Source organism: Amblyomma mixtum, chromosome 9, assembly GCF_055824585.1.
Source record: "Amblyomma mixtum isolate Tamu chromosome 9, ASM5582458v1, whole genome shotgun sequence".
NCBI classification, from domain to species: Eukaryota; Metazoa; Arthropoda; class Arachnida; order Ixodida; family Ixodidae; genus Amblyomma; species Amblyomma mixtum.
In genome coordinates, this window is record NC_143020.1 from 117690342 (window position 1) to 117716802 (window position 26461).

The 26461-nt window shown below is 50.6% G+C and overlaps 1 protein-coding gene across 3 annotated transcripts in view; it reads left to right on the forward strand.

Moving 5' to 3' along the window:
- LOC149330922 (uncharacterized) overlaps positions 1-20150 on the forward strand; it is a 280634-nt gene extending 260484 nt beyond the window's left edge. For all 3 annotated transcript variants that reach the window (XM_089561631.1, XM_089561633.1, XM_089561632.1), the window contains one exon: positions 15307-20150. In XM_089561631.1, the coding sequence (XP_089417757.1) occupies positions 15307-15834 (528 nt within the window). In that variant the 3' untranslated portion in view covers positions 15835-20150. The remainder of the gene's footprint in view (positions 1-15306) is intronic.
- Positions 20151-26461: the final 6311 nt, after the last annotated feature.

Genomic DNA, 26461 nt, shown 5'->3' on the forward strand with positions numbered 1-26461 from the left:
TGTGATGACTAATCACGAACACAACTCCACATATACTTACTAACCGGCATTTCGGTCTCGGGATTTGCAGATTTACTCCCCTCGTTCTAGATTCACTGAGTCGTCCTTCCTTCGCTTTAACTCTTGACCGGTAATATTTTTTTCTTTTTTTTTCTTTTTCACTTCAGCTCCCTTCCGTGTAGTCCGTTCTCCGCGCACCGACTGACTCACGGTTTTGAGGCTGCTGCAGCGACGGCGGCATTCCGCGATCGGGTCAGCTGCCACTTTCGCCTCTCAATAAAAGGAGAAGGAAGGATTAAATAAGTAAAAAAAAAACCAACAAAAACAAAACACCCCAGCTCAGCGCAGGCGCCGAAGCGAGGCCAGCAGGAACTATTTTGTTTCCGGATGCCCTGACAGCGAGTGGCGCTCAGACTGGAGGCCATTGTTCGACTGCAGGATCGAGCCAGCCAGCCTGTCGGGCCGCCCGTCGCCGATGTTCCTCCTGCTGGCTCGCGATATCGGGCCGACGTCGGCGCTGCCGGCAGTATCTTGAGGTTCGCTGAAAAGGAGGCCGTATAGGCCCCCCTGCATGCAGCACACACACTCTCTCTCACCTTCCTCCTCTCTGGCGAGATTTCTCGAGAGAGAGGAAAGCCCCGTGACTCGAGCCGCCATGGCTGATGGACATGTTTCCTCCTGACTGCCGCCAGGACGTCATCCGCGCCTCACGATGTGTGACGTAATGGGAGGAGACACTCCTCCCTTCCTTCTACCCCCCCCCCCCCCCCCCCCCATTTTCGTCCTCTTCTTCTGTCTTCGAATTTGGCGAGGCGTGCGTGCGGCCTCCTTGCCTTGCTTAATATGCCGCGGCGAAATTTTACAATCTTAGAGACACGCCACCCATGGAGCTCTAATTTTGCAGTGAGCCTTTTGCTATTCAATATTCCGCTTAGTCCCGCCGCGGCGGATCAGTGGTTACGGCGCTCGGCTGCTGACCCGAAAGACTCGGGTCCGATCCCGGCCGCGGCGGCTGAATTTCTTTAGAGGAGAAATTCTAGAGGCCCGTGTACTGTGCGATGTCAGTGCACGTTAAAGGGAACACCAGGTGGTCGAAATTTCCGGAGCCCTTCACTACTGCGGCCCTCATAGCCTGAGTCGCTTTGGGACGTCAAACCCGAATAAACCAATAAAGCAAACCCATATCTCGCTTACTTGCCGTTGTGACGCCCTGCATTCGATGCGGCATTGCTTCTTTGGCTGTCACAAATGACGTCACAAGTCGCAACTACCATTGATACGGCCCCAAAATGGGCCCAGGCCGGTGCTTGACTCGTGACGTATCCCTAATAGGCAGGAAAAGTTTCGCGATGGTTATCATAAGCGAGGCAGGGCAGCAACGTTGTCAGTCATTTGAAGAACACAATTGGAGTGCGGACCAAATCTATAAGCGTCCAGTTTGCAGTTTTCAAAGCATTTGATTTGAATCCTTTTCACGACCCTCGGAAAAAACGGCTTTCTGGACTACGGGGAGAGAGTGGGGGAGCTTAATCCTCAGCTTAACCTGCACTACGATCACAGTCCATTTATGAAAAGGTCCATAGCCCAATTGCAGAAAAATGGTCGACATTCACGGGATTGATTTCTAGTCTTCGAGTGGATGAACGAATTATGTCTGATTGATATCGAAACCTTTCTGAAGGATGGTCGCAGAGTTCTTCATAACACGGCTCGTTTGCTCAAAAAAAAAAAAAAAAGACGAGTGAAACGAAGGAGTCGTAGCAATCCAGCATTAACGCCATCATAGTTGATGCTGTGCTTTGAATGCTGGAAAAAGGGCGGCGTCTGCCTTATGATGTTTAAAGCGTACTTGTTAGGCTCCAGCGCTGTAAGCCTCAAATAATCTCCGTTAAATGAATTTGGTTAATCTTAATTCGCTTAATACGAAGTTCGGTTTATTCGAAATGACTGGAGTCCCGTCAACATCTTGCCTATTAAGGCTCACTTTAATTTGAAATCTGCATATTTGGACCACATCTTCGGACCCCTCAAGTTCGAAATATTGAGATTCGAATTCGCTACTGTCACTGTAAAATTCCCTTCCTTCCGGAACTAGAAATAAAGTACAAGCGCCCTGCAACTGCGTTCATAAACACCTTGATTTAGCCATGGACTTTCAGTGTCCGCGCTACTGGCCGTTTTTAGATAGACCTCTCTAGTTTCACACCACCACACTCTTAACAGGAACAAGCCTGTATGGGAGTAAAATTAGAGTAAGTTGTCGTCTAGGACACTCCTTTTTTAGCCGCAGGTTACGCTGTCCAATTTTCGGAGTAGATGTCGATCACTAAAAATACGGAATGCTTACTCTTGTTAATAGAGGTATATTCTCACGGCGAATGATAGTGCCCTCGTGCAGTCACCAATGGGAGGAGCCTTTGAAACACGGCACCCGAGGTCCTGAAATGGAGGAGATTGAAATCTCCACTAAAATCTTTGTAACTCATAGAACATCGCAAGTTTTAGAGAGGAAATGTTTCCGTTGCCAACCGTAAGTATTTTATATTTTTACTAATAGCAATCTACGCCAGGGCTTGGGCAGCATAGTGCTGAAGAACACCTTACTGCCTTTTTTACTCCTTTCGTGTTTAGAGTGCGCCATCACCGCCACCCGTTCCACTTTTGTCTACTTTTATATCATGGCGGGGATCACCCAGCGATCCAGATTTTCAGGAACTCGTTTCGCGCCGCGTTAAATATCGCCCCACTGCTGTCCACTGCACACTTATATTACACCGCTTCCAGCCACGCTTGAGAGGGCTCCCATACAGGGTATACACGCTCTTCCTGTGGGCAAAGCCGTGGAAGTCGCCGCGCCGATCTCCATCGCGCACGAAGACGAGTCCGCCGCCCGGGAAGAGGTTGGTTGCCTGTCCCGTACGCCGTCGGGACCCGTGCTTGATGGATGCCCGCAGAGCCACCCAGCTTTACGGTCGCCGCTGCTCCTTTGCCCAGAGGCAGCCGCTGGTCGTCCGCCGACTGCGCTCTCTTCTCTGTGGACACGGTGATCCATTTGGTCGTCCCGGTTTCTGCTTCCTCACTCCCACCCCCTCCCTCACTGCTCATCGTGCGCTGAAGACCCGTGCGGGAAGACCAAGAAGAATCGGCGATAGAAGCGGGCCAGTCCAGAACGATGTTTTTCTAATTTTTTTTTGCAGTGTTTTCCTGCGTTTTCCTTGGTCGTCGTTCAGCGGGTGCCAGATGCGCGCGCGCGTGTTTTTAATTGCACGTTTTTGTTTTTGTTTTGCGCCTGTCTCGCTCGTGCTGGCCGAGAGATAAAGAAAAGAAACCCTTGCTTCCGCAGTCTTCTTCCTTCGCTGCTCGGGGAAGCCGTCGTCTTATATATGCGGCGGACAGAAAGTAGTTGTGTGCAGCGCTGCAGACACCCGGCACAGGTTGCCGGCACGCGCCCTGCCCGAAACCGAAAGAGGCGGTGTCTTGAAGCAGCGCCGTATTGCCTTGTCGGCGCCCCGGTGGGAGTTGAATGCAATGTTTGCATTTCGTTTCATTCCCTTTGTTTAATTCTTCCTTTTATTGTCCTTTTGTTTTGTTCTTTCTTTTTCCTTCCTTCCATCCCTCCTTACTCCTTCCTTCCTACCTCCCTTTCTTTCTTTCTTTCTTTCTTTCTTTCTTTCTTTCTTTCTTTCTTTCTTTCTTTCTTTCTTTCTTTCTTTCTTTCTTTCTTTCTTTCTTTCTTTCTTTCTTTCTTTCTTTCTTTCTTCCATCCCTCCTTACTTCATTCCTTCCTACCTCCCTTTCTTTCTTTCTTTCTTTCTTTCCTTCTTTCTTTCTTTCTTTCTTTCTTTCTTTCTTTCTTTCTCTCTCTCTTTCTTTCTTTCTTTCCTTCTTTCGTTCCCTCTTTCTTCCTTTCTTTATGTTTTTCTTTCTTTCTTTCTTTCTTCCTTCCTTCCTTTCTTTCCCTCTTTGTTTCTTTCTTTTTCGGGCTCTCCAACGAGGACAGGAGTGGGTAAGTAGAATTAATGGCTAACCGCTGTAATACGGTGACCGTTCCTGTCTGCGCATTCGTTCCAGTAAGCGTTATCCACAACCGAAACTGAAACTGTTCGTACGATAAACGGGTCTATATATGATTGGGCCATTGCTCGCACGCTTCAGGCTTCATGCATCGCCATTACCGGGTCAACAAGTAATAATTAAGAGACCAGGAAAGAGATGCGAAATGCTTGACCTGCGGAGTACTTCGCGTCAGCAGCGCTTTAGCATCTCGGCGTTGAGGCCACCATGGCCACCGCGGCCGGTTCGCTTTTCTGCCGCCTCGGGGCGCCTCATCTGCATAGCGCGCTCCGTCCGCGGTCAACGTTGCCATGAGAAAGTGGCCCCGCAGCTCGCGTCTGGTATCGCCTTGGCATTGTTCGCTGTGCGCATACGCGATCCACGAGGAACCCAGTTCGCCCTTGCATGCGGACACCGCGTTTCTGTGTTCTACACAGCCGGCGAGGTTCCTTTTGTCTTAGTTTTTTCTTTATTTGTTTTTTTTTTGTAAGGTGCGCACTTATCGGGACAGGCGCGCAATGCTGCAAGACTAGTGCAGTAATAGAGCTCTACCAACACAGTAGTTATATCTTACTTTCATCTCTTTGTGCACTGTATATCTTGCGCTGTTATTGTTTTGCCGTGAAGTTCGCCCTGTACTTTCCTTTCTCTGTACTTCTGCATTTTTGTTTCAATATTTCTTTTGCCCCCTTACTCAGTGCCCTGTAGTGCACTGTAAGGAAATTAAAAAAAAAAAACGCTCGCACAGCACTAGTACTACATGTTGGACACAAGATTATCTCCGAAACCTTGCGCAAACGATGTGCCCTTGATGCTTTCGGGTAAGAAAAGCTGCATTTGCGTGCGGAGTCACTTAACTTTGCGGCCGGGTTTCTTGAGAACCGAAGTAACTTGTTCTCTAAATGATCTCTGAATCAGTATGAACTTGCAAATACTGTATCAGCGTTTGCAGATAGACAACGAGGTAAAATTATCGCTCGCCTACTCGGTATTCTTCAATACCGTGTACTCGAGGCGAATAATACAGGAGTGCCAAAAACGCAACTATCGAAAAGCACTATTCGCGCAAATATAGTCGTAAATAGCATATGCTGCAAGGTATGTAGCTTCTGTATTTACATTCAGAAAGCTATAATGGTGCTATAATGACGTCGCCTGTAACCCGTTTTTATTTTCTGTCTATTAATGTAGTTCTTAACGCTTGCTTTCGGAACCAGTACTGCCGATGTGTGTCGTTGGGTGAGGAAGGCTTGAAGGTGACCTTCGATGCAACTTTCGTTTAGGATAATATCTTGTTTTGACTATCATAAGGCAGAGCGCTAATATTCAGCAAACGTTTGATTTTACCTTGTTTGGCCTTTCTTGGAATAACGTAAATATACGCATACTACTGCTCACGGAGTTAGTACGCGTCTTGTGCACGAACCGGCTTTTTGGATGTCTTCGGGACATTCGTCAGATCCGCAATATCACCTGTAGGACATAGAACTGTGTTACAAATGGCGACACTTTATGTGCAGTTATTACCTCAAAATATCCTGGTGGCCGAGCAGTGGACGGAAGCCTAACACAGTGTTATACTCCCTGGGACATAGCTGCCAACAACCTCAACCTCATCTTGTTCGCGAGCATCACACAAACACATGACCGTACCTGAATACTGAGGATTAGCAAAACATTTCCTTCTTTCTAAAGATGTGTAGATTTCAATTCTCCTAGGGCTTCTTGACCGAAGATCGCGACGGCTGTCGTGTTCGATCTGCCTGAAGCAGGGTCAAGGACCCTTGCTTTCCAAACATTGCACTCTACAGAAGTCGAGCCTACCGGGCCGAGATGCATGGAGCTTGTAACCACAGGAGAACCCGTGCGGGTGCCGAACCACGTACCTTCTACGTATAAGCGGATGTTCAAACCATGCACTATAGGCCATCGCTGCTGTCCTCCTTTCTTCGTTCTCAGGGCTGCCAGTTGTTGCTAGAGGGTACACGTTGTTACTCGCCTTAAGGCCATCGTTCTTCGCACACGTTAAGCAACGAACTGAAGGAAGCAGCCGGAGGCCAATACCAGTGCTTTGTTGAGGGCACGTCGTCGGATGGACTTATTGCACAGAGTGAAGAAGTGCCTTTCTTTGTGTCCGCGTGATGTATGACCTCTGCGTCGGCGCTGCGCCGACCGTATACCGACTGCGTGAAACCGCTACCGCGTTTCTCAAAAGTCCGGCCACGGACAACACCGCGCCGCAGTGCGACTCGAATGCCAAAACGAATGAACGGCTCGAATTATCATAAGTGATGAACTACGCGGCCGCTAAAGCTATACCTGCATGCGCTGTAGTGCGTGCGTCTCGCGCGGCCTCACGAACACACGCGCAGAGCTCGAGCTAATAGCAGAGGCGCTTCCGTGTATAGAGGGAACCCCGTGTCCGGTTCGCATGCGGACTGCCCCGCCATAGCAATGAGCTCTCTGTCTCATTGAATTCAGTAATTAGTGGATGAATCGAGCGGGTCCGAATGCAGAGCCACGCGCGAGTTGCTGCGCGGTGTAACCCTCTTCTTTCTTTCCTGCGGCTCTGTCGTGGCACGCGTGGAGAATAGTGCGTGCGCGTTCGGCGTGGCTTGACTCGGCTAGTCTCGGCTCGGCTCGGCCCTTTGGGTCCGTCCGCCCCGCAGTCACGGATCAGTCGTCACCTGCGGTCGTTCGGACTTTCGGCGCCGCTATGGCTGCTGAGGGCTGGTGTTTTTCTGATTTTTGCTTTTCTTTCTCTCGCGCTTTGCCTTTTTTTTTTTCGTTATTGAGGCTTGGATAGCGCTGGTGGCTTGATGCAGTGCTGATACAGGAGACGCCCTTACGTCCGCATTGAATTCGCCGAGGGTTGTCCTTTCAATCTTCCACCAACTTCGCGCATGCCTTGCTTAGTATACGAGCTACCGACAATCTCTCGCTTGATATATACAGGGTGTTTCACCTCAGATTTTACACAATTTATAAAAATAAGCTTTTGTGTTAAAACAGCGCTTTTTTTGGCGTAGCATTGTCAGCGGTGTAGTACCTCAGAATGGAGCGAAGGCGTGCTAACTAGGAGACTGGTTAACAAATATTGAATTGTTAACTCTTTAACTATACCGTTATACTCCTAAATCATTGACAGGCGTGTAGGCCACGGTAAGTAATATCCATATCAGTTTTCAGAATTTTGAAAACGCGGTTATCCTCGCCGTTGTGACCCCAAAAACTTTGGCTGCATCGTGCCAAAATACGCGTATATGCGTTTTCGAGGAGCTCGCAGGTGAAGCAACCTCTCCAGTGTACGTAACTGGTCGCATAGCCAAAACTTGTTGGGACACAGGCTAATCGTGTTTATGAAATTTTAGAAACTGATGGGGGTATTATTTATGCTGGGTTAATAATTATTAACCCAATTATTAACTCAATAATTAAGGAGCCTAACAGTAATAGTTAGAAAGTTAGCAACTCAGTGTTAGTTAACCCACCTGCCAATTATATGTTAGCTGTATTGTGGTGTACTACACGGCTGACAATGCTATGCCGAAAAAAAGTGCTCTTCTAACTCGCAAAGCCGATTTTTAACAATTGTGCAATGTCTTAGGTGACACACCCTGTATACACGTGAGCACAACCGCCCGAGAAAGGTTAGTAGGTCTTCGCAAATTTTTACGGCTGCCCTTCTTCGTTTCGCCTTCGGCTTCTTCTTTCGCGCTGCTTTGCTTACGTCAGAACGGACCGCAAAAAGTTCTAGTTTCCCTGGCGTCACTATCACTTAGTCCATAACAAACCTGGCAGTGCGGAATAGCTAAGCCGATGCATTCATTGTAGCCCTATAGCGAAAATAAACCGCGTTAGAGCAGTTTAATCCGAGTAGGTTAAGCCTGAAGTGATTGCCTTCAAATCGCGTTGGTCTGCACCACCGACATGTTCACCGCTGTGTTTGATTCCTATAGTATGACTCGCTTCGTTGGCATTTGTCGCATTGCTTCGCGTACAGATCGACCATTTTATTTCTCGTCTTTCAATGCTGTATTCACGCGTGTCGTTTCCCTGTCCCCCTGCTTGGTGTTGTTTTTGTTTGCGTTCCCCTCCACCTCCCCGACGCTGCTTGTCTGTCGGTCTGTGCGCCCGCTCCTCCGGCCTCGGCCCCCGCTCGCTGCGTGGCAGGCGACGGTGGTCCGATGTCCTACATATCTCGCTCGGCGGACACACCGGCGGCCGAGGCGCTGTAGCCGGTCCCGACGCGAGGGAGCGACAAATTGCCTCCAGCGCTGTCGACGCATTGTTCCGATTAGACCTTCCGCCGGGGACCGCCCGCTGCCGACCGCCGACGTCGAGCGGCGCTGCAGCGTGGACGCCGTCGTCTTGGCCGGCGTGGCCCGCTTTGTCGCCTGGACTCCCTCCTCGGGTGCAGGCCTCGAAGGCCTTGGCTCGGTGGGAAACGCTGTCTACTCGTTTCATTAATATATACACTTACCGCGGTAGAAAATGTACACACATAAAAATAGTTCGCCGAAATTTATGGTCTATTTTTCCCCTCGCGTAATAGGAGCACGAACGTGTAAAGGTAGGCGAAGCGAAATCCTTTAGTTGGCTTGATGTGTGGGGTTTGACGCCCGGAAGTGCTTCACCTGTGGCTATGAGGGCCGACACACTCTAGTGAGAGGCTGCGATTAACGTCGACTACGTGGAGCTCTTTAACATGCATACACTAACATCGCGCAGCACACGGGCGAATTTCGCACTTCGCTTCAGTCAAAATACAACCGGGATTCCATCCCGCGACCTTGGGCTAAGGAACCGGACGCTAAAGCCAATGAAAAAACAACGCGGTGGGTCAGATGCGGAATGGGATCTGGGAAACGCAGTAGTTGAATTGGACTACCTGAACGTCACATAGGGTGTTGTCAGAACACTCAGGTGTTGTCGAAACACTGACAAACGCACAGTGACAACACAGTGACACTGTTTTGCCAACAACCGACAATAACACCCGACAAGCTAACGGATAGACGTGAGGGGATGTCTATCGCGTCGCACCATGACCCTGCCCGTGCCTGCACAGTCTCGGACGTTCTTCCGGCTCTCAACCACCACCACCACCTGCCTCTCACGCTAAGTCCTGTCAAGAGAAAGCCTAGGACAAAAGGGACAGCGGGGAAGGCGAACACGCGAACTCGCGCTTTTTCTTTCTCCGAGACAAAGCCAGAGCCTTCGTGAGACGGCTCCCGCGGCTACTAATGCTGTTCGCGGGTGCTCGCGAAGAGGAGGCTGTTCGCGGCGAATACCGCCACCACTGCCGCCGCCGCCGACGCCGCCACTATTCTACGCCCACCGCCGATTCCTGGCAGGCAGGTGAAGAGAAAGCGGGCAGGCTTGAAGGAGAACGAGGGTGGTAGGGGGAGGAGGAGGAGGGGTTGGGACTTCTCCTGGAAGAGGAAGACGGCGGCGTGGTTCTGTGTGTCTTGCGGCACACGACGCACGCGCTGAGCTCCAGACGCGGCGGCGGAGGCAGGTTGTGCAGACAGGCTTCTTTGCGAGTGCCGGCCTGCGTGCTCCTCCATCTCAACTTGCCTCCCTCCCGGCCCTGAAAAAGAACAGGCTGGAAAAGTAAAAAAAAAAATAGAGAACCGACCACTCCCCTCCCGGCTTCCTTCTCTTCTTACCTGCGCGGAAGACTCCTGAAAAAAAAAAAATGAAAGCAAAAAAGAAACAGCGCCTGGCGCCGCTGGTCTGCCCTTTGGTTCTTCTTGGGTTTTCGCTGGCCCTTTGGTTTATCTTTGTCTTTCGACCAAAAAAGGCGGTATGATGGAGAGCGGCCGCAGTCTTCTTTATTCGTATCTTTAGATTTTACTTTGTCTTTTATCTACCTCCCCTGTAGTTCTCAGGCTACCAAGCACGCCCATCCACGAGCTATAGCGGCCTGACCTCGCTTAACGTCGTCCCTCACGTCATCGTGGCGCGCAGGAGCCGCGGAAGACTACGAAGTCCGAACGAGGGATGGCCGACGTCGTAGTACATCACTTGTGCACACTGCACGGAGCAGGATTGGAAGCACTACACATGAAGGTTAAATTGGGTTGAAATCGGGCGGGTTTGGTTGCTTTACGCGTACTCTGCGCCGTCTTTTAATAAATGGGGACCAATTGAAGAGCGATAAATTCGAGCTGGGGCTACTCAGCGGAAACCTTTTGGAAATCCGCTCTTCTCAAGTTACCGTATCATGTTGCAGGGTGTAGTGGAATCTTTTTCTTGCGTTTGAACCATTAGTGCTAATAGCGAAAGTTTTCAAACAGAAGAACTTGCACTGGCGAAGTTGAACAAGTGTCACGAAATGCTGGGTTTGTGCTAGAGGGCTTCGTGGGCCTAACGGTTCGCGATAGTGGGAGACCGGATTCCCGCAAGCAACCAGCGCTCGGTTTCATAAAGGAATTCACGCATGATGATAACACGGCTTGCAGAACACTCTGAATATACTTTCGGGGTACACGAATTTCCTCATATTAGAGTGTGGGCTGTTGCAATTCTTTGCTTGTGCCTTCAATTCTGATTGTCCGCATCCGCCTCTGGCCACAATGAATAACGTTCGCGAATACTGCTTAGTTGTAAGGCTGGGTATAGAGACAGCATTATCATCGTCATCACCCGGAGAAGTCCGGTGCGGTGGAGGACGAAAACCGTCCCCGCTGCCCTTCGATTAGCCCTGTCTGGGCTGCTCCAAGTATGCCTGCCTTCTCTTGGTGTTGACTCGATAGCTACTAGAGATCACGTCTACTGCCCATAACACGTCAGAGGTAGGTTAGGTTGTAGAAAAATAATAAAACTTCGTTTTGCCGAGGTTATCAGTCTTGCCACCGTCGAATCAGCGTTACCCTCTAGCGCTGTCTATGGAGCCTTCTGCTCCCGTTTTCGCACGTACACACATGCACACAAGCACGATGTTCTGTCTCTGTCTGCACAGGTGGCAGTTCGCGCGCTTGTAGCTTCGCAGCGCCGCTGTTGACGCGGTGGACCGCACGGTGGGCGGCTTGTTCGTCGGCTTCTTCCGGAGCGAGGCCGTTCGGTCTCGTTGACGGGTTGGAGCTAGTTGTGTGGTGGGTGCTCCATCACTCGGCCTCTGGGGGGTCGTGCATGATCACCCGTCACCTCGCTCGCTCACACACTCGTGTACCGATTCTGGTCGAAATGGATTCACGCGCGCCGCCTTCTGTGTGCTGGGCCGTCGCCGACCCCCTCTGCGATCCGCCCTTCTCATTCACCGGTCTTGGCAGAGCGATATCAGCGACCGAGCCGTGAGCGATGCGCGCTGAAAAGAAACCGCTGCGCCCTCTTTTGTTCGAGTTCGTTTCCTGCTTTCCGGCAAAGCCCGGAGTTGACGTGCGGCGGTGTGAAAGGGAACGGTTACGAGCTGACCTCTAGCGGCGAAACGCCGCGTCCAGTGAAGATGCGTACGGTGTGTGGTCTTAGAAAGGGCCTTCGTTGAAGTCTTTGGAGTGAAGTGATCACTCGGGGTTCAAAACAATGGGCACTGTCTCGTTCTAGCGCCACCGGCGGTGAACTTTTGAGAACCTTGTCCGTTCGTTTCTAATTCATCGCGGTCATCATCGGCTAAATTGTGTCCACTGAGGAAAATTGTCTGGCCACTTGCAGTTAGCATTGACCTGCCGCATTCAAAGTAGATAGTTTGAACAGATTGTTGCTTTCAACTGCATGGCAGGTTTGACAGCCGCCTTCCTGGCACATACGAACACGTGATGATGAGATAAAAAGCAATCTGTACTACGAGGGTAACGCACAGTATTCGCTCTTCATAGAGGGCATTGGTACACTCCATCCCCTACTCTGTTTCCGGAAGGTCGCATCGCATTTTCAACGCAGTCTTTTATTCCAGGTGCGGGAACTAGCAGTTTTTCGTTTTGTTTTCTCGTGTTTTGTTTTCTTGCGATTTGCATCCGAAATTTTATGGTCTTCTTAATTACTGCAGTGAATTCAGCGTTTCTTCAGTGCACGACGGCACGCCGTCGAACAGTTGCCGTAGTTGATGTCAAGACGGTGCGAAAGGAACGAAGACGAGATAGGCACAAGAACACAACAGGACCTCTATCGTCTTTGTTCCTTTCGCGCCGTCCTGACATCAACAACAGCTATGAACCAACTAGCCCAAACCAAAGTACTTCTTGAACAGTTGCCGCCACCACTAGATGTACTGTCTTGCTGCTGCTTTCACTACTACTGCGGCAAAACATCATTATAGGCTACCAGAACTGTTTCGGGCTATGTGCGGTCAACATAAGCAAGCTCAACGCCACTGAGTCTTAACTCTGTACTTGAAAATCTCCACAGGGCAGGGAGCTCGGAATTCGAAGCTATATGTATGCGACCTGCTCACAATATACTTCAGGCTTGGCGTGACACAAGGCACGCAGTGTCCTCTTTCACACGTTGTTCGGCTGTACATGTCAATCCCCGTCTGCAAGCCATACCAGCTAGACTTCGCGCTGGCAAACCTTTCATCAGACGCGGACGTCTAGTCCGGCTCGTAGTGCTTCTGTTTCTGCTGTCACCGCCGAGGTCCCGCAGCCTCTTCAGGCCCTTCCAGAGACTTCTCCACTGTTCTTCAGCGTTGCCTCTGCACGTCTCCTTCTTTGGCTCCCCTCTCGACGTCACTCCAAATACGTTGGTGAATGAACCCGGTCCGGCCGTGCCAAGTGCAGGGTCCGACGTCGGACTGCAGGTGAAGGAAGAGGCGTTACTCACCGCGGTGGTGGTGGGGTATCTGCAGTGATCCGAGAAAAGCACGCTCACAGAGGAGTCCGAGGTGAAGGAATAAGAGCGCATAGAACACCACGGTGGGGGAGTGAAAGGGGGGGGGGGGGGGGGGGGGTTGGGGGTGGTACGTTCTTCTAAGGCTGCAGGCAGTTCCTACGTGGAGTGCGCGAGGCGGGAAAAAGGAGCGCGAGGGTTTTCGACCGAAGATGACGGGCATTTCCCGAAAGGCCAGCGCGCCGATGCCTTCGGCCGAAGCAAGACGTGGCGCCGCCATGTCCCCGCCCCCCGAAAGACAGTTCAACTCCCCGCGGCCGAGTCCTGCGTCTCGGCGAGGAGCTTCAGCCTAAGAAGAAACAAAAACAAAAAAAAAATCTCGCTGCTCACGGCGCTCTTCAGAAGGCGGTTCTTTGTGCTGCCTCGGTGGCAGCCGGCCATCTTCTATCGGAGCGGCTACGGCTACGGACGTGTACGGCGCAGCGGCATCGTGTCTTCGGCGCCGCGTGCCGCCACCGCAGCCGTCTGCCGAAAAAGACTACGGCGGCACGCGTATGTGTACATTGCGCGAATCCGTGCAGAAAGGCCTGTCTTTGGGGCGCCGGTTGCCGGCCCTTCTAACAATAGTGTTTCCGGGGACCCGCGGCCGCGCAGCTGGGGCGGAGGGGGGGGGGGGGGGGGGGCGGTACAAGAGGCCCCGCTCCCCCTCTTCGCCGCCTCGTGTGTCATGAAGTGCTCTGGACCGTCCTGCATGCTGCTCAAGACGCTTCAAAACAATGACGCCGCGCGCGCCTCATAGCATTGACGTGTGCATGTGCGTGTGTATGTGTTCGTGCTAGAGCACTCTTCGAGTACGTACGAGAAACGGTCGGCACCGCATAACGCACACGGTCGAGGCGCTACGCCTTTTTTCGCTGCCGAACCACTCGAAGGCGGCATCTTCACAGATCGGACGGAGCCCGCTGCTTGACTTGTTTGCTGTGTTTTTTTGTTTGCTCGCGGTAGCATTTACTATGCGTAGTTTGCGCTGTTCAATGGGCACAGGGCTTTTCCTTTGTAACCTCTTCGACTGCGGAACTCCAGTGACAGCTCGGGGTCCCTTGTCTTGGACCTTTGATGGTTGCCTCTCCAGAGTCCGCCGTTGTTCTTTTCAGGAATAAATAGAGTGCGTCGCTCTGTGACCGTCTTTTTTCTTATCTCATCTGAAACAATGAAAGAATAAAATTGCGGACCTTCATTTCACGCTGTGTTCGGTTGTGGTTGATCGTAATCTTATACTCCTGTTGTGTCGGTGCTTGCCGAAGCACGCTCCAACCGCTGCGTAGCGCACCAAAAGGACTTGCAGAGAGAACTGGTGAAGTGCTTCCATGAATGAGATCGAGTAGATGAGAGCAGCGCCTCCTTTCCATTTGTAAACTGGTGTATTGCGCCAGTTGTGCGGCTTACATAGCACGGAGGCAACCCCATTAACATTTTGCATTTGCTGCACTTCACATTTTGGCATCTTGTATGCTGAGGACGCGTGCCAAGCGTTTTTTTTTAAATTTTTTTCATTTTGTACCTCGAGCTCTTGTCCTCGAATTGTTTTCAAAGGTTTTCTTCGGATAGCGGGAATGTTTTGGTTGAATGCGGTAGCCCGACACTGGTTTCATTCCGCTGTGTTGTGGTGCCCTTACATATTAGAGAGTTATACTACAGCGCAATCCGCTACCGTAAAACGCTTCCGCGAGGCGCCGCTGCGCGTGCGCACAACACCTTGACGGCGCCAGATGGCGCCACACGCCTGTCATCTGCGTGCGAGCCTGCCGTGTCGAGACCAATCAACGTGTACTCTGTGGTCACGTGTCACTGTGTCAGTGGTGCCCGCGGGAGCGGATCACGCTATGCTATAACTCTCTAATATTCACGTCCCACTGGCACCGTGACTTGGCGTTTGGCGACCACCGATGACGGAACTAAATTGAAGAGTAGCAACCATACATCGGAAACTGAACTAGAACCAGGTCCACCTAAGAACTGTGTACACCAGCCAGCGGGCTTATTGAACTTACTCCCCAGCCTACGTAGAGTGCCTGGAAAATAATTTTCAGGTTTGTGAAGCTTGATTGATACAACAACGACGCAAGCAGGAAAACCAGAAATCCGCATCTGGTAATGTCTACTGTAATTCTGATCAAAGCGTGTTTGTTTGTCATTCCCATCTGCTCGTCTTGCACATGAGCCGGAAGTGTTAATAAGCTGTTCAAATAAGAATACCTATCCCATAAATCTGCAGGATGCAGGATGGAACCAAGCAAAACTATGGACGCTAGCAAAAAAAAAAAATGATACAATAAGGTGAGATCACGGCCAGAGAACAAGCAGTAAACTAGTTTCTTCAAATTCTGTTCCTGCAATTTAGATTATTCACTCACTATGTGACCTTTTTCTCGCACGGTAACCTTTTGACTCAAAAGCACATGCTCTTTCTGCTCTGTGGTTCAGGTCAAGATCTGGTTCCAGAACCGGCGCTCCAAGTACAAGAAGATGCTCAAGGCCCAGCAGCAAGGAGGTGGTGGCGGAGGCGGCGGCGGGGGAGGAGGAGGAGGCGGTGGGGGAGGCGGAGGAACTCCCAACACCCCCGGCAGCGTGGGAACCCCGCAACCACCCAACCAGGGACCGCACACCCCGAACCCAGCGCCCGGAACCCCGGGCCCGCCGTCGCTGGGGCCACCCAACTCGGCGGGGACGCCGCAGTCGCCCAGCGAACCGTCCCCGGGCCCTCAGAGCCCACCCACGAGTCACCCCCACCACCACCATCCTCAGCAGCACCAGCCGCTGCCCCCGCATCACCCGCATCACCCCCACCACCTGCCGCACGGTGCCAGCCTCTCGCCGCCCACCATGTCGCCGCCGCTCAACACGTGGGACATGTCGGCCGCGTCCAAGGCGGTCGCCATGTCCGGCTACATGCCACAGTACACGTGGTACCACCAGACGGACCCTTCCATGAACCAACAGATCCTCACCTAGCGTGGCGTGGACGTTGTTGTTCAATGACACTCCTTGCGTGTGTGTGCGTGTGTGTTTCTGCGCGCCCAGTGGCGTGGGATGGTGCCCAGCTGGAGTTCCAGGATCGGAGTGGGTGTGGACGCGGCGGGAACTGCTTACCTGTCTGTCTGCCGCCGCAGACCACTCGGTGTTCGAGTTGGCCCTTGCAGATTGTTGCTTTGTGCATGTTCGGGTTTGATCGCCCCCTTGCCTCTCTATCGGGTGCACTGCTACGCGAGATGGTAGTCTATGGCGTCCAATCTTTTGACGAAGCTGGCCTGAGGGCACCCAAAAAGTTGATCTGCGAAGAAATAGCCGCGTGTTACTCCGACAGTAGTGAACAATGAAAAAGGGGCCTGCATATGGACTTCGCTGCTTTTAAGTTTGATTCTAAGTGCTAAATTAATAAAGGAAAATGAATTTTTGCTACTCTATTTGGCCCCTTGAAGAACGAATGCTTCTGTTGGTTTAGCTGAGGAGCGTACGTGGCTATTTACTTCTGCTGAACCTTTCTCAAGTGTCTTATGTGCCGGTGCTGTCAACACACTGCATTCAGTTTCGTGATAGAAGCGTTCTGGCTTGGCGTCTTCTGTAGCAGCTGCTTCGGACGAATTAGTATCGGCATCTAAACCGTTTGCGAGAACGCAAGCTTGAGCACCAGAACACCCAATCACTCATATACAGATGAGCGTTCGGTGGGCTCACACTGGGTTTATTACCTCTTCAATGCAACCTCAGAAAACCGGCGCATAATCCCCCTCGAGCTCGTGCTCAGAGTACCGAAGGCATGGTGCGATGGCAGCTCGCGTCACCCGCCTCCTGTAGATGATGCTGGTCCCGTCTCACGTGACTGAGGATGCGCCTTGTACGACTGCAGTGCGCTTTCTTGCGTGCGTTTGTGTGCTTGTGCGGTGTGTGGACGCTCGCCTGCTTTTGGCGCGGTTCGCGGTACTTGGCCCGCGAACCGTCATTGGAGGTGTTGAAGGGCGTTTTGTACGGTTTGACCTGTTGTGTTTCTTAAGTGCATACCTCTCCGCTGGTTTCGACGAAGCAAGAGTGTCACTTGCTCTGGGCGCGCAGCGCAAAGCGTTGAGAGAGCTCTGGAACAAGGGTGTCTTCAGTACAGTCTGTCCCGTGGCATAGGAAACAATATTTTATACGAAAATGGGTCGATGTCTTTCTCTCTAATCTTCACTCCGCTTGTTCTATTTGCTTTAAGGGGCAACTGCACCATTTTTTGAGAATTTCGCGATATTCAAGGATTCAAATCTATATAGGCTGTAGGTAAAGCATGCGAAGTGTTTCTGCACTAGCGCTTAAAATAGTGACGTAATCGGCGATTGAGCTTTGGGCTTCTCCTCAAAGCACCAGAGAAGTGCCGGCAAGTTCGGTGTGACGTCACGGAAGGTAAGATTTCAAATTACCGCTGCCGTCAACCACACCCTGCCGTGCCTAGTTTGATGCTGAAAAACAACTCTCGGCGCGCTTTGCCTTCGGTGGAGTTGTTTTTCTTTTCCTTCAAAGCAAGCGTTTATGCGTTGGAAATGTACCGATACCTTCGGTGACGTCATCATGCGCCTCCCACTTGGCGCTGTGTGCGGCAGAGAAGCTTGAAGACCATGACGATTTTAATCGGCGATTACGTCACCATTTCAAATCCTAGTACAAATGTACTTCGCATGCTGTACCTGCACGTTTTCACATTCGACTCCATTAAGCTCGTCGATTTCTAAAACCTGTGCAGTTGCCCTTTAAGAATGGTCAAATGGAGGTAGAGCATTTTACTGTCTTTCGCAGAAATCCCGCTGCTTCCAATGCCTCTGTGTTTTTTTTTTTTTCTGAAGTACAGTTAAAGAACGGTTCCCAGCAATCGCTACATCCTCCTGAGATCAGAAGGAAATGCGAGCTAGCGCATCAAGGTTTTTATTCTTACTATCGTTACTGGAGAGGCTAATTCGATTCCTATCTGACTGGTGTATGGCGTCACCTTTGTTCCGTAGCTCTTGCTCTCAGCTGCTGATGCTAGCAGAAACTTTGTGCCGCATTGACTTTACAAGACTGTGGTGATGTTTTCTTTAGGAGCTCAATCCTGTACAGACTGAAATACGTACCAATGTGCGGTGCCTGTCTCTTGGCACACGTTGTGAGAAAGTCCGTGGTAAAGGCTTGACGATCTCTGACTTTTCATTGGTGCTATGAACAGGCTTCCCGTGACGTCACGGATGCCGTGTTGGTGCGCCATTCGTAGCTGCTGAAGCAGGATATTAAGGGGAGGGGGAATTTAAAACATCACTACACCTCCTTGATTCCTTGCACTTGTTGCATAGCCATTCAGACTTGCATATTCAATGGATGCCGCTTCTTCACATTCTCTTCCTGAACTTGCAAGAACATGCTGCTATTCGTCGAATTGTTCACCAACATGGCTGCCTTGATGGCATCACTGGAAGCCACTTTCACTAATGAAACAAGAGTACATAAATAGAATGTGCCGCCGAACGTAGAGATACGTTACTGCGAAAACAGAGCTGCCTGTCGACCCAGGGGTAGTTGAAGTATTTAATGGCGCTGCAATATTTGCGAGAGAAAAGCAGAATAGCCGTGAGGCAGCTTCATCGTTGCCCTAGTTTGGTTCTACGTTGGTGTTCTTAATTATTTCTGGCCGCACGAGTGTCGCGGTCGCGTTGTACATAGGATATATAGAGTTCCGCGCGGAGATCATCTTCTGTCGCTGTGTATGAAGAAGCAGCCACGCGCATGGTGTGGACATGGAGGCCTACGCGTGGTAGTCAACCGTACAGAGCGTCTGCCGGTCGTTGACGCTTGGGCGCCAGTAACGCAGCCTCGGCTCCCTGTCCTAAACTTGCAGGCGGGACATGCCAAGAATACATTGCGCAATGGATGCCATTCAAAGTTACCTCATACTTGCACACTTTATGCGGAAGCTAATGCGTCTGTATCAATTAAATACCGTTGTGCTATTGGCTTAAAAGAGGCAACAACATTACTAATGCATGGCCAAGTGTAATCGTTGTGGAGTCATAATTGTTGCGCCCTTGCTGTTCGGTCAGGTTTTCAAGCAGTCAACACCTTTCTGCTGTGCATTGGCGATCCCAACTCCCAAACGGTTCTCTGGAATCATTTTTACAGTTTTTTTGTAACTAGCATAGACAGCTGTGTCTCCTAGTACCTTCTTGTCCAGGCTGACCATTCGATCATGTTCAACGTGACTCTCATTCTAATAAAGGACGTACTGCGTCCGCCGCTATGGACGAGAGTGGCGCTGGTGAACACTCTCAAGGTTAGCTTAGACATAACATAAATTCTCTAGACAGTGGAAGATAGGACAGCCGCCGCCGTAGCTTCGTTGGTAGAGAATCGGACGTGAAATTCGGAGGTCATGGGTTCGGCTCCCACCGATGGCATGCGGTTGTGTGTTCTTCTGCTTTTTAATCAATGATATCTGAGCCATAAAGTAATTGTACTAATAGTGTGCTATTCATCAACGCCTCAAATTACAGATTAAAGTAAGATAGACACATTCCCCTATGCTTTTCTTAATTTCCGTGATCGTTGGCTTCCTTCGTATATATGTCATACCGAGCAACAAATTTCTCTTCCCTTGTCGGCTCATCCGCTTGCGAGGCACAGACAAACCACTGATTATGCAGACCTGTACAGGTTCAGACAGTGAAGTCAGAGTTACAGGCAGGGAGCACTTCGGGAATTCTACCAGAGCTGTTCAGTGCTGTGAACACCAGACACCATTCGTCCTGACTCTCCAGCAGCGCTCCGTTAATGAACCACGCCCACAGAGTAGTTCGAGGACTGCTCTGGAACTGCCCTGTGGCAGTTCTCGAGCTGCCCTCTAAGTGCATGGCGCACCGCTGCAGGCATCTCGGGTGCGTTTAGGCCAAGGAACTAGGCTGCTGTCGACCGGAGGCGATACAAAGGGTGTAACACACTCGTCGGTCCCTTCTCAATTCTTCTCGGCACCGCGGGCGTTTGTTCATGCCGGGTACGTTTGTCCGCGTGTGCCTGCTAGTGCGCGTATGTGTGTGTGTGTGCGTGTGTGTGTGTTTGCGTGCTCGGACCTTTAGAGCGCGCACGTGTGTGCATACCGGCGCGAGTTCTGTGAACCGATACCTGCGATACGTCGGCTCCAACATGGCGCCCCCTGTCGCGATTGTGGCTGCCAGCCAGTGTATATTATTTTGGGAAGAAGAAGAAAAAAATTGTGTCGAAGAGAGTGATATAAAAGAAGAAATAAATGTCGCTCAGTTGTACATAAACCTTGAGCACTGGTGCACGTCGTCCATTACTTGTTCACGTATACCCCAAACAAGAATATGCCTATATGAGAGTAAGAAGGAAGTAGGTCACCTTACTCCCTTCTTACTCTGATATAGACATATTCTTCTACCTTCGCACTACTTTCTATAAAAAGGAGTGCGCTAGAGGCAAGCCTACTCCCTCTGTACTCCATTCTGTTTATAGAGTGCATATACTACCGGCAGGATGTCTGGATGCTTGGTACCTGCTTAAGCCAACGTCCACCGCAGTGAAACCAGTGTTTTCCGCAAGACCTCACTAGATGCGACTACGTTAACTTGCACGTGCATGCATCGTGTCTCTCCTACAGCCTCCAGCGAGTAGCAGAAACGTCGAATGATGTCCACTGGATGCACTATCACCGTAGAGCTGTCATGGCCAAGCTGAGCTGATCCATGGTTTTTACTACTGCGCATTCCACAGTAAAAAATGTTCCAGGCCATCATTTTCAACAAACATTTGGACTGGGCCGAGACAGGATAAGGACAGTTTAAACCAAAGAAATGCCAGTGTGAGTTCGTCGTAAAATAGCGTCACTGTACATAATAGTGCGAAGGCACAGCTTCGCAGCGTAGTTTAAACGAAATGCTGATTGACTACGAAACTAAACACTACTTTTTTTTTGTCAGAACTAAATTACCAATGACAATGAAATAAAAGTAATTTGTTGGCCCAAAAAGACCTCGAAGTGGCGCCGCTGTCTTCCGACTAACTTTCTCCGTTTGACATAGCGACTGCTCCTGTGATGCGGTGGTTCGAACACCGGACCAGGACAAATTTTTCTTCATCTATTCGAAGATTCTGTAGAAGCTTTGCTTTGTAGCCGTACGGCTGTGCTTGGGTGGGTGTCAATGAGAAATCACTCCCCTTTAATAAGCTTCTTCTTACAGCGAGGAGGTACAAACGTTTGAACCTATCACAGGGGATTGTTTGCGCTGGCGCAGTTTGAGTGCCTATAGAAATTGTCAACTGAAAGGACTACCTTATGTCCACAGGAGTTTTATCTAATTCATGGCATTGTACTTTGGATTATGAAAGGGGATCGGCAGGTGTGGAAGGAACTGTAGAACCAAAGCAGATCGTTAATAAAGTACGCATGGGCCCACAGACCTTACGTATGCCTTTCTGGAATCGGCAATGTGGAGGATTAGTTCATCGTTGAAGTCGATGTGGAAGCTTCGAAACCGTTCAGTTATTCCGAATAAGGGAGAGTGAAAAGGGTAATGAAATCCTCGTGGCAGAACATGTTACTGCTTGCATCAGTGTTTCAGTGTTCTGCTTAGCTCGACTTGAGCCTGGTGTTGCAGTGCGTCAACGCTAGGTGGCAGAGGCCGATCGGGTCGCCATTTTCCGTAGGGCGGCTACTGTAAGGCGCACATACACCTCGCGTAGGTATGAAAGCATGCTCCAGGAAGGAAGAGGGAAAACAATGAACAGAGAACAAAACAAAAACAAAGCGGGAGTGTAAAGAAAGCACACACAAAGCATACATCGTGCAGGAAGTTCGTGGAAGCCGTTCCGCTTCGCAGCATGCAGCGGAGACCCGATCGCCTGCTCTACGGTAAGAGGTAAGAAACAAAGGAAAACGACGCTATTAATGCAAAAAAGAAACCGGCCTATAAAACGCGGCGAAAGAAAGCGTGTATAAAAGGAGAGGGGGACGCGCGACAGGTTCGTCTGCAGTTTGTTGCTCAGGCACCGAGACCGTGGAGCAGTTGCCGGAAGCTCGACCCAGTGGGCTTCACCTTGATTCTGCTCATGCACTACTCCCCCCTCCCCCCCCCCCCCCCCCCCCCGCGCCTTTCCTACTCCCCCTTTTTTGCAGATCTCTGTAGTGGACTGAATTCGATCCTTTGTTCTCGCTCCTCCCCATCACTCACGGCTCGAAAAAGATGCGTAGCCGGTGATGTTTCTTGGGCGATGCTTCGCGAAACTTTCAGTAAAAAGAAGATCACCCTGGAAAGAAACCGTTCGGCAAGGGTGCCCCAAGCAGAACAGGTAACAGGCCCAACATTGGAAAGGCATACTCTGGCCATTTGCAGGACCGGATTTTGCTAATATTGGGCCTATTAACTGTACTGCTTGGGGTGTATACGTCACTAGTTTACGAAAGCTTTCGCCGTTTATGCGCCACATAACCCAACCCAACAAAGGGTGCGCTGTGGTGGTCGAATGAAGTGCGAACGCCTGGTGATCAGAATGATGACGCGAGATTTGAAATATTTAATTGATAGGGGTCAACTTTTTGGCTTGACTGCTTTCCACTAGCTATCGTCATGACCGGTGCTCGTTTCCAGAGTCCTCAAGGAAAAAAAAAAAAGAAACAGGAAGCAGTAAAAAAATGGAATGAGGGGAAAGAAAAGGTGCTTCCGTATGTGCAAAGTGTCATGTGACCGGAAAGAGTCGACAGCAGCAAGGCTTCAGCGTCATTCCGAGCGTGAGATAGGTATATCCTCCACGTTATCAGTCACGGCAAGATCGCCAACTGCCAGCCGCCCTTCTCAGCTTGTGCGGTGATGCAGGTAAGGCCGAGTGCAGAATTACTATGCTACCTCATTGCTTGCAGTAATGCGACAGACGGACAGGAACGAACTGTTTCGTCAACTGTCTGATCCCTTGATCCGCATGCACTATCGTACAACCGGCATTATCGTATGAAGCTTATCATATTAAGCATCTATGGACACCAGCCCATTAGTTCGCTAAAGCCAGGTTCCCTGCCCTGCCCCCAAATCCAGGCTCCCGGTTAACACTACCGTTCGCTTGTGGTGGAACAAGCCTAGCGTGCGCTTCGTATTCGGCAACTTCCGCGATACCGGCTCAGCACATCTTTCACTCCGCCCCGCATCCTGTTAGCGGACAGCAAAGAGATGCGCTACCATGTGCTGGTGATGTGGTTGCGAGGGCGTTGGACCATGGAAGACGCCGCGCGCACCCAAGTCCGGCCGAACAACGGAAGCGTGGGGATGCACTGCCTGTGGTGAATGGCTGCTTCGGATCAGGAATCGGTGAGTACTTGCAACAATTTCGCAAAGAACCCAAAAAGGTGAGAACAGTTTTTGTGCTCCATTTCTTTCATCCCTGCTACCGCAGAAAAAAAATCCTGAGGCACGGATTCTAAGGCTGGTCAAGCTGCCTATACATTTCACGTGTATGCGCCAGCAAGTCAACGAGCAAGAAACTAGCGGTTGAGAAATGAACAGGTGAAGAAATATTTGAACGCGTGTAGGATGTTCACTTGGTGCCAAAATGTACAGACCACAGGGTTTTATGTATGCAGGATCCCTTTGTTAGGTCCCCTGGGGGGGAGTACCGATTAATATTATTATAGTTCGGATGGGGTGTTGTTGAACAGAGAGCGAAACGCTAAACTGCCCCCCTATTAACGCAAGGCGAGTACTCCTGTTGCTCCTAATATGTGAAGGGGTGAGATGAGAAACATAACTGCGCTCACCATAGAGAGATTTCGAGGACTGGCGATGCTTACGAAGCCTGGCTGTGTGGCCCGAAGGGAAACCTGGTGGCCTGTATATGCTTGACTAACGCTGTACGTAACGAGATGACAGTTTAACGAAGCCACAAAATGCAGGTCCTATTCATAGGAAAAACTCGCCTCTCAAAGCAAATATCGTCGGAACAGAATGACTATCTTTCAATGCAGCGTTTTTAAACTCGGGAAACGAAGAGACGCTTGGCACAGAATAGCTACGGGTGCCAAGAAAGCGGTTTTAAAACCATGATCATTGCCGTTAAGTCATAACCGTTGATAGGGTTTTCTGCAATGAAACGATGTGTTCAAATTTCGTGGTTTCAGCTCTAAAACAGAATGACTACGTAAGAACGCAGCAGAAACAAGGCAGGTACGCGAAAGAATCGGTTTCGAAACGCGTCTTTCTTTCACCCTGCCTCTCTCCCCCATCTCTACCAACGTTGGCGGCCATTTTTGGCAAAGAAAAATGCCTCCTCGGATCCTCGGGAGGGGGGGAGGGCTCGGCGCTGGCGTCGGAGACGAACGCTATTTCTTCTTTATCTCCTTCTATCTGCTTTTCTGCTTCTTCACGTTTTGCTTATCCCTCCTCTGCGCCTTTGCCGCCGTCTTTGTCCTTCGGGGGCGGCCCTCGGCCGGCGATGATTTATTAGCGCCGGCGTCGAAGGAAAGAACGAAGCATCGCCGCGCGCCACGTCCCTGCGGTGCGGGACCGCGCTGCAGCGGCGTTGAGCGAGCACGCGATTTCAGAATTAGGGACGGGACCCCTTCCCCCCTCTCTTCTCTCCCCCCCCCACCCTCCCACTCTTCCTCTTCCCTCGAGTGCAGCCTCTCTTCTTCAGCTGTCGTCGACGTCGTCGTCGTCGTTTTTTGCACCCTCTCGCGTGCTCGAAAGCAGCTCCGCGCCTCGCTCTCTGCAAAGCACTGATTCTTGGCGTGCGTACGGGTGTATATATGCGTTTGTTACAGCGTCTGTATGTGGTCGCATGTGGTAGGGGGTGACTGCGAGTATGTGTGTACTCAGCGCGGATTTGTCCGTGTGTGCGCTTGCTTGCATACAGGCTTCGTTAAAAATTAGAATGGTGAATCGGTGCTGGCTGAGAATTCTGGTCGAACAGCACAAAAACGGCCGGACACCGAAGAGAAGTTTACACGACACAACGCGTCACCTGTTTCCTCCTCTTATGCGTTTTGTTGTCTTTGCGCTCTCTACTCAAGTCTTTGCCGGAAGCACACTTGACACGACGCGCGGCTGCACGGTGGCGCCCTCTGGCAGTGATCTCATGAGTTACGGGGGATAGGAAGTGCTAGTTCCCACCTGTACCTTACAACAACCTCGAGCTCAAGCTAAACCTTTACGACGTGAATCCATTTAGGCACAGGCGGCGAGAAATTCCACATCTTTTTGCTATCAATGTTCCCGCGATGCAAGTTCCAGTTTTCGCATCAGGCCCTCAACAGCGTCATGGGCCTCTCATTGAGTGTGAAGTTTTGGTGCATGCGCGAAATGGCCTCCACTGTTCCGTGGGATGAGGTGGCATCATGACTCTCGGAAGTCCCAACGTCATGTCACTGAGAGGGTCGTCACTGCGCGCTGTGTTACGTCACAGCGACAGGTGTCGTGTGGTCAAGGTGCATGCGCGTAATTGCTATTCCCCATGGTATTATGACACATCCCCCTGACGCTATTATACTGTGCGGCTGCAGATGAGTGTGACGTCATAAATGATGCACTATCTCTGATTGCCTAACTGCAGTGTTAATATGGTAACCTCATGACCGTCGAGCAATGCCCGTACGCTCACGAGGCCAGTACTGCCCCGTAATGGACCAAGCACGACAAAACACTCCCGGTCGACCGAGAGCTTGCCAAGACTATACGCGTCACAAAGAATCGCCACTGCCTCACATTTCAGCTGCTTTGGCGCACACTTATTTTCACGTTGCTCTGAAGTCAACCAAGTATTGTATTTGCATCCCTGAGAGCTAGTTGTCCGGTGGCTCAACCAACGAAGGTCATCAAGAACGCTAGCCATAAATTTGCAGAAAACAGTGTACCATGTGTCTTAAGTCGTTCTTTGGAATCTTCCTGGGGGTTCAACAGATAGGCCCGCAGTTAGCCTAAAATAAAACATCAGAAGTCTCATTCGTAACGTTCGGGGGACAATGCTTGTCAGGAGTGCTGGTTTCCCTTTATTCCGGATTCAATGTTTTCTTCCTCGCTTTGCTGAAAAAGGCCCTGGTTTAGTTTCTTTTCGGAGTGACATCCCGGTACGAGTTTTTCAGACACGTTTAACATGTATTCAATAGCGCAGGTCAGGGCAAAGCCAGCTCCCCTTAATTGACAACATTAACATGATGATAACAAGCCAGTTTGACACGACAGGAAAGCCAGACCCGAGTGTCTCAGGATGACGCAAGTGTACTAACACAGCAGTGCTAACACAGCAGTGCTAACACAGCAGTGCTAACACAGCAGTGCTAACACAGCAGTGCTAACACAGCAGTGCTAACACTAGTGACGTTAGCACAACACTGCGCAATTAAAAAGGAATTTTTGTAGGGTTTCCCGCTACCGAAGCTCATAATGAAGTTTTTCATTCAGTCATGCTTATATTTTGATTTACTGCTATCGTTCGAGGTAAGTATAGCAGTTGTGCGTGTAATTTTGCGTAGCAGAGAATTAAGTGTTATCATTGATGGCTTCCGTTGTAGGAGAGGAGAAAAACCGATTTAGAGCACCTTGCTCAAGAACTAGCCGAAGTAGTCGTTCTAGCACCTTGTCTGTAG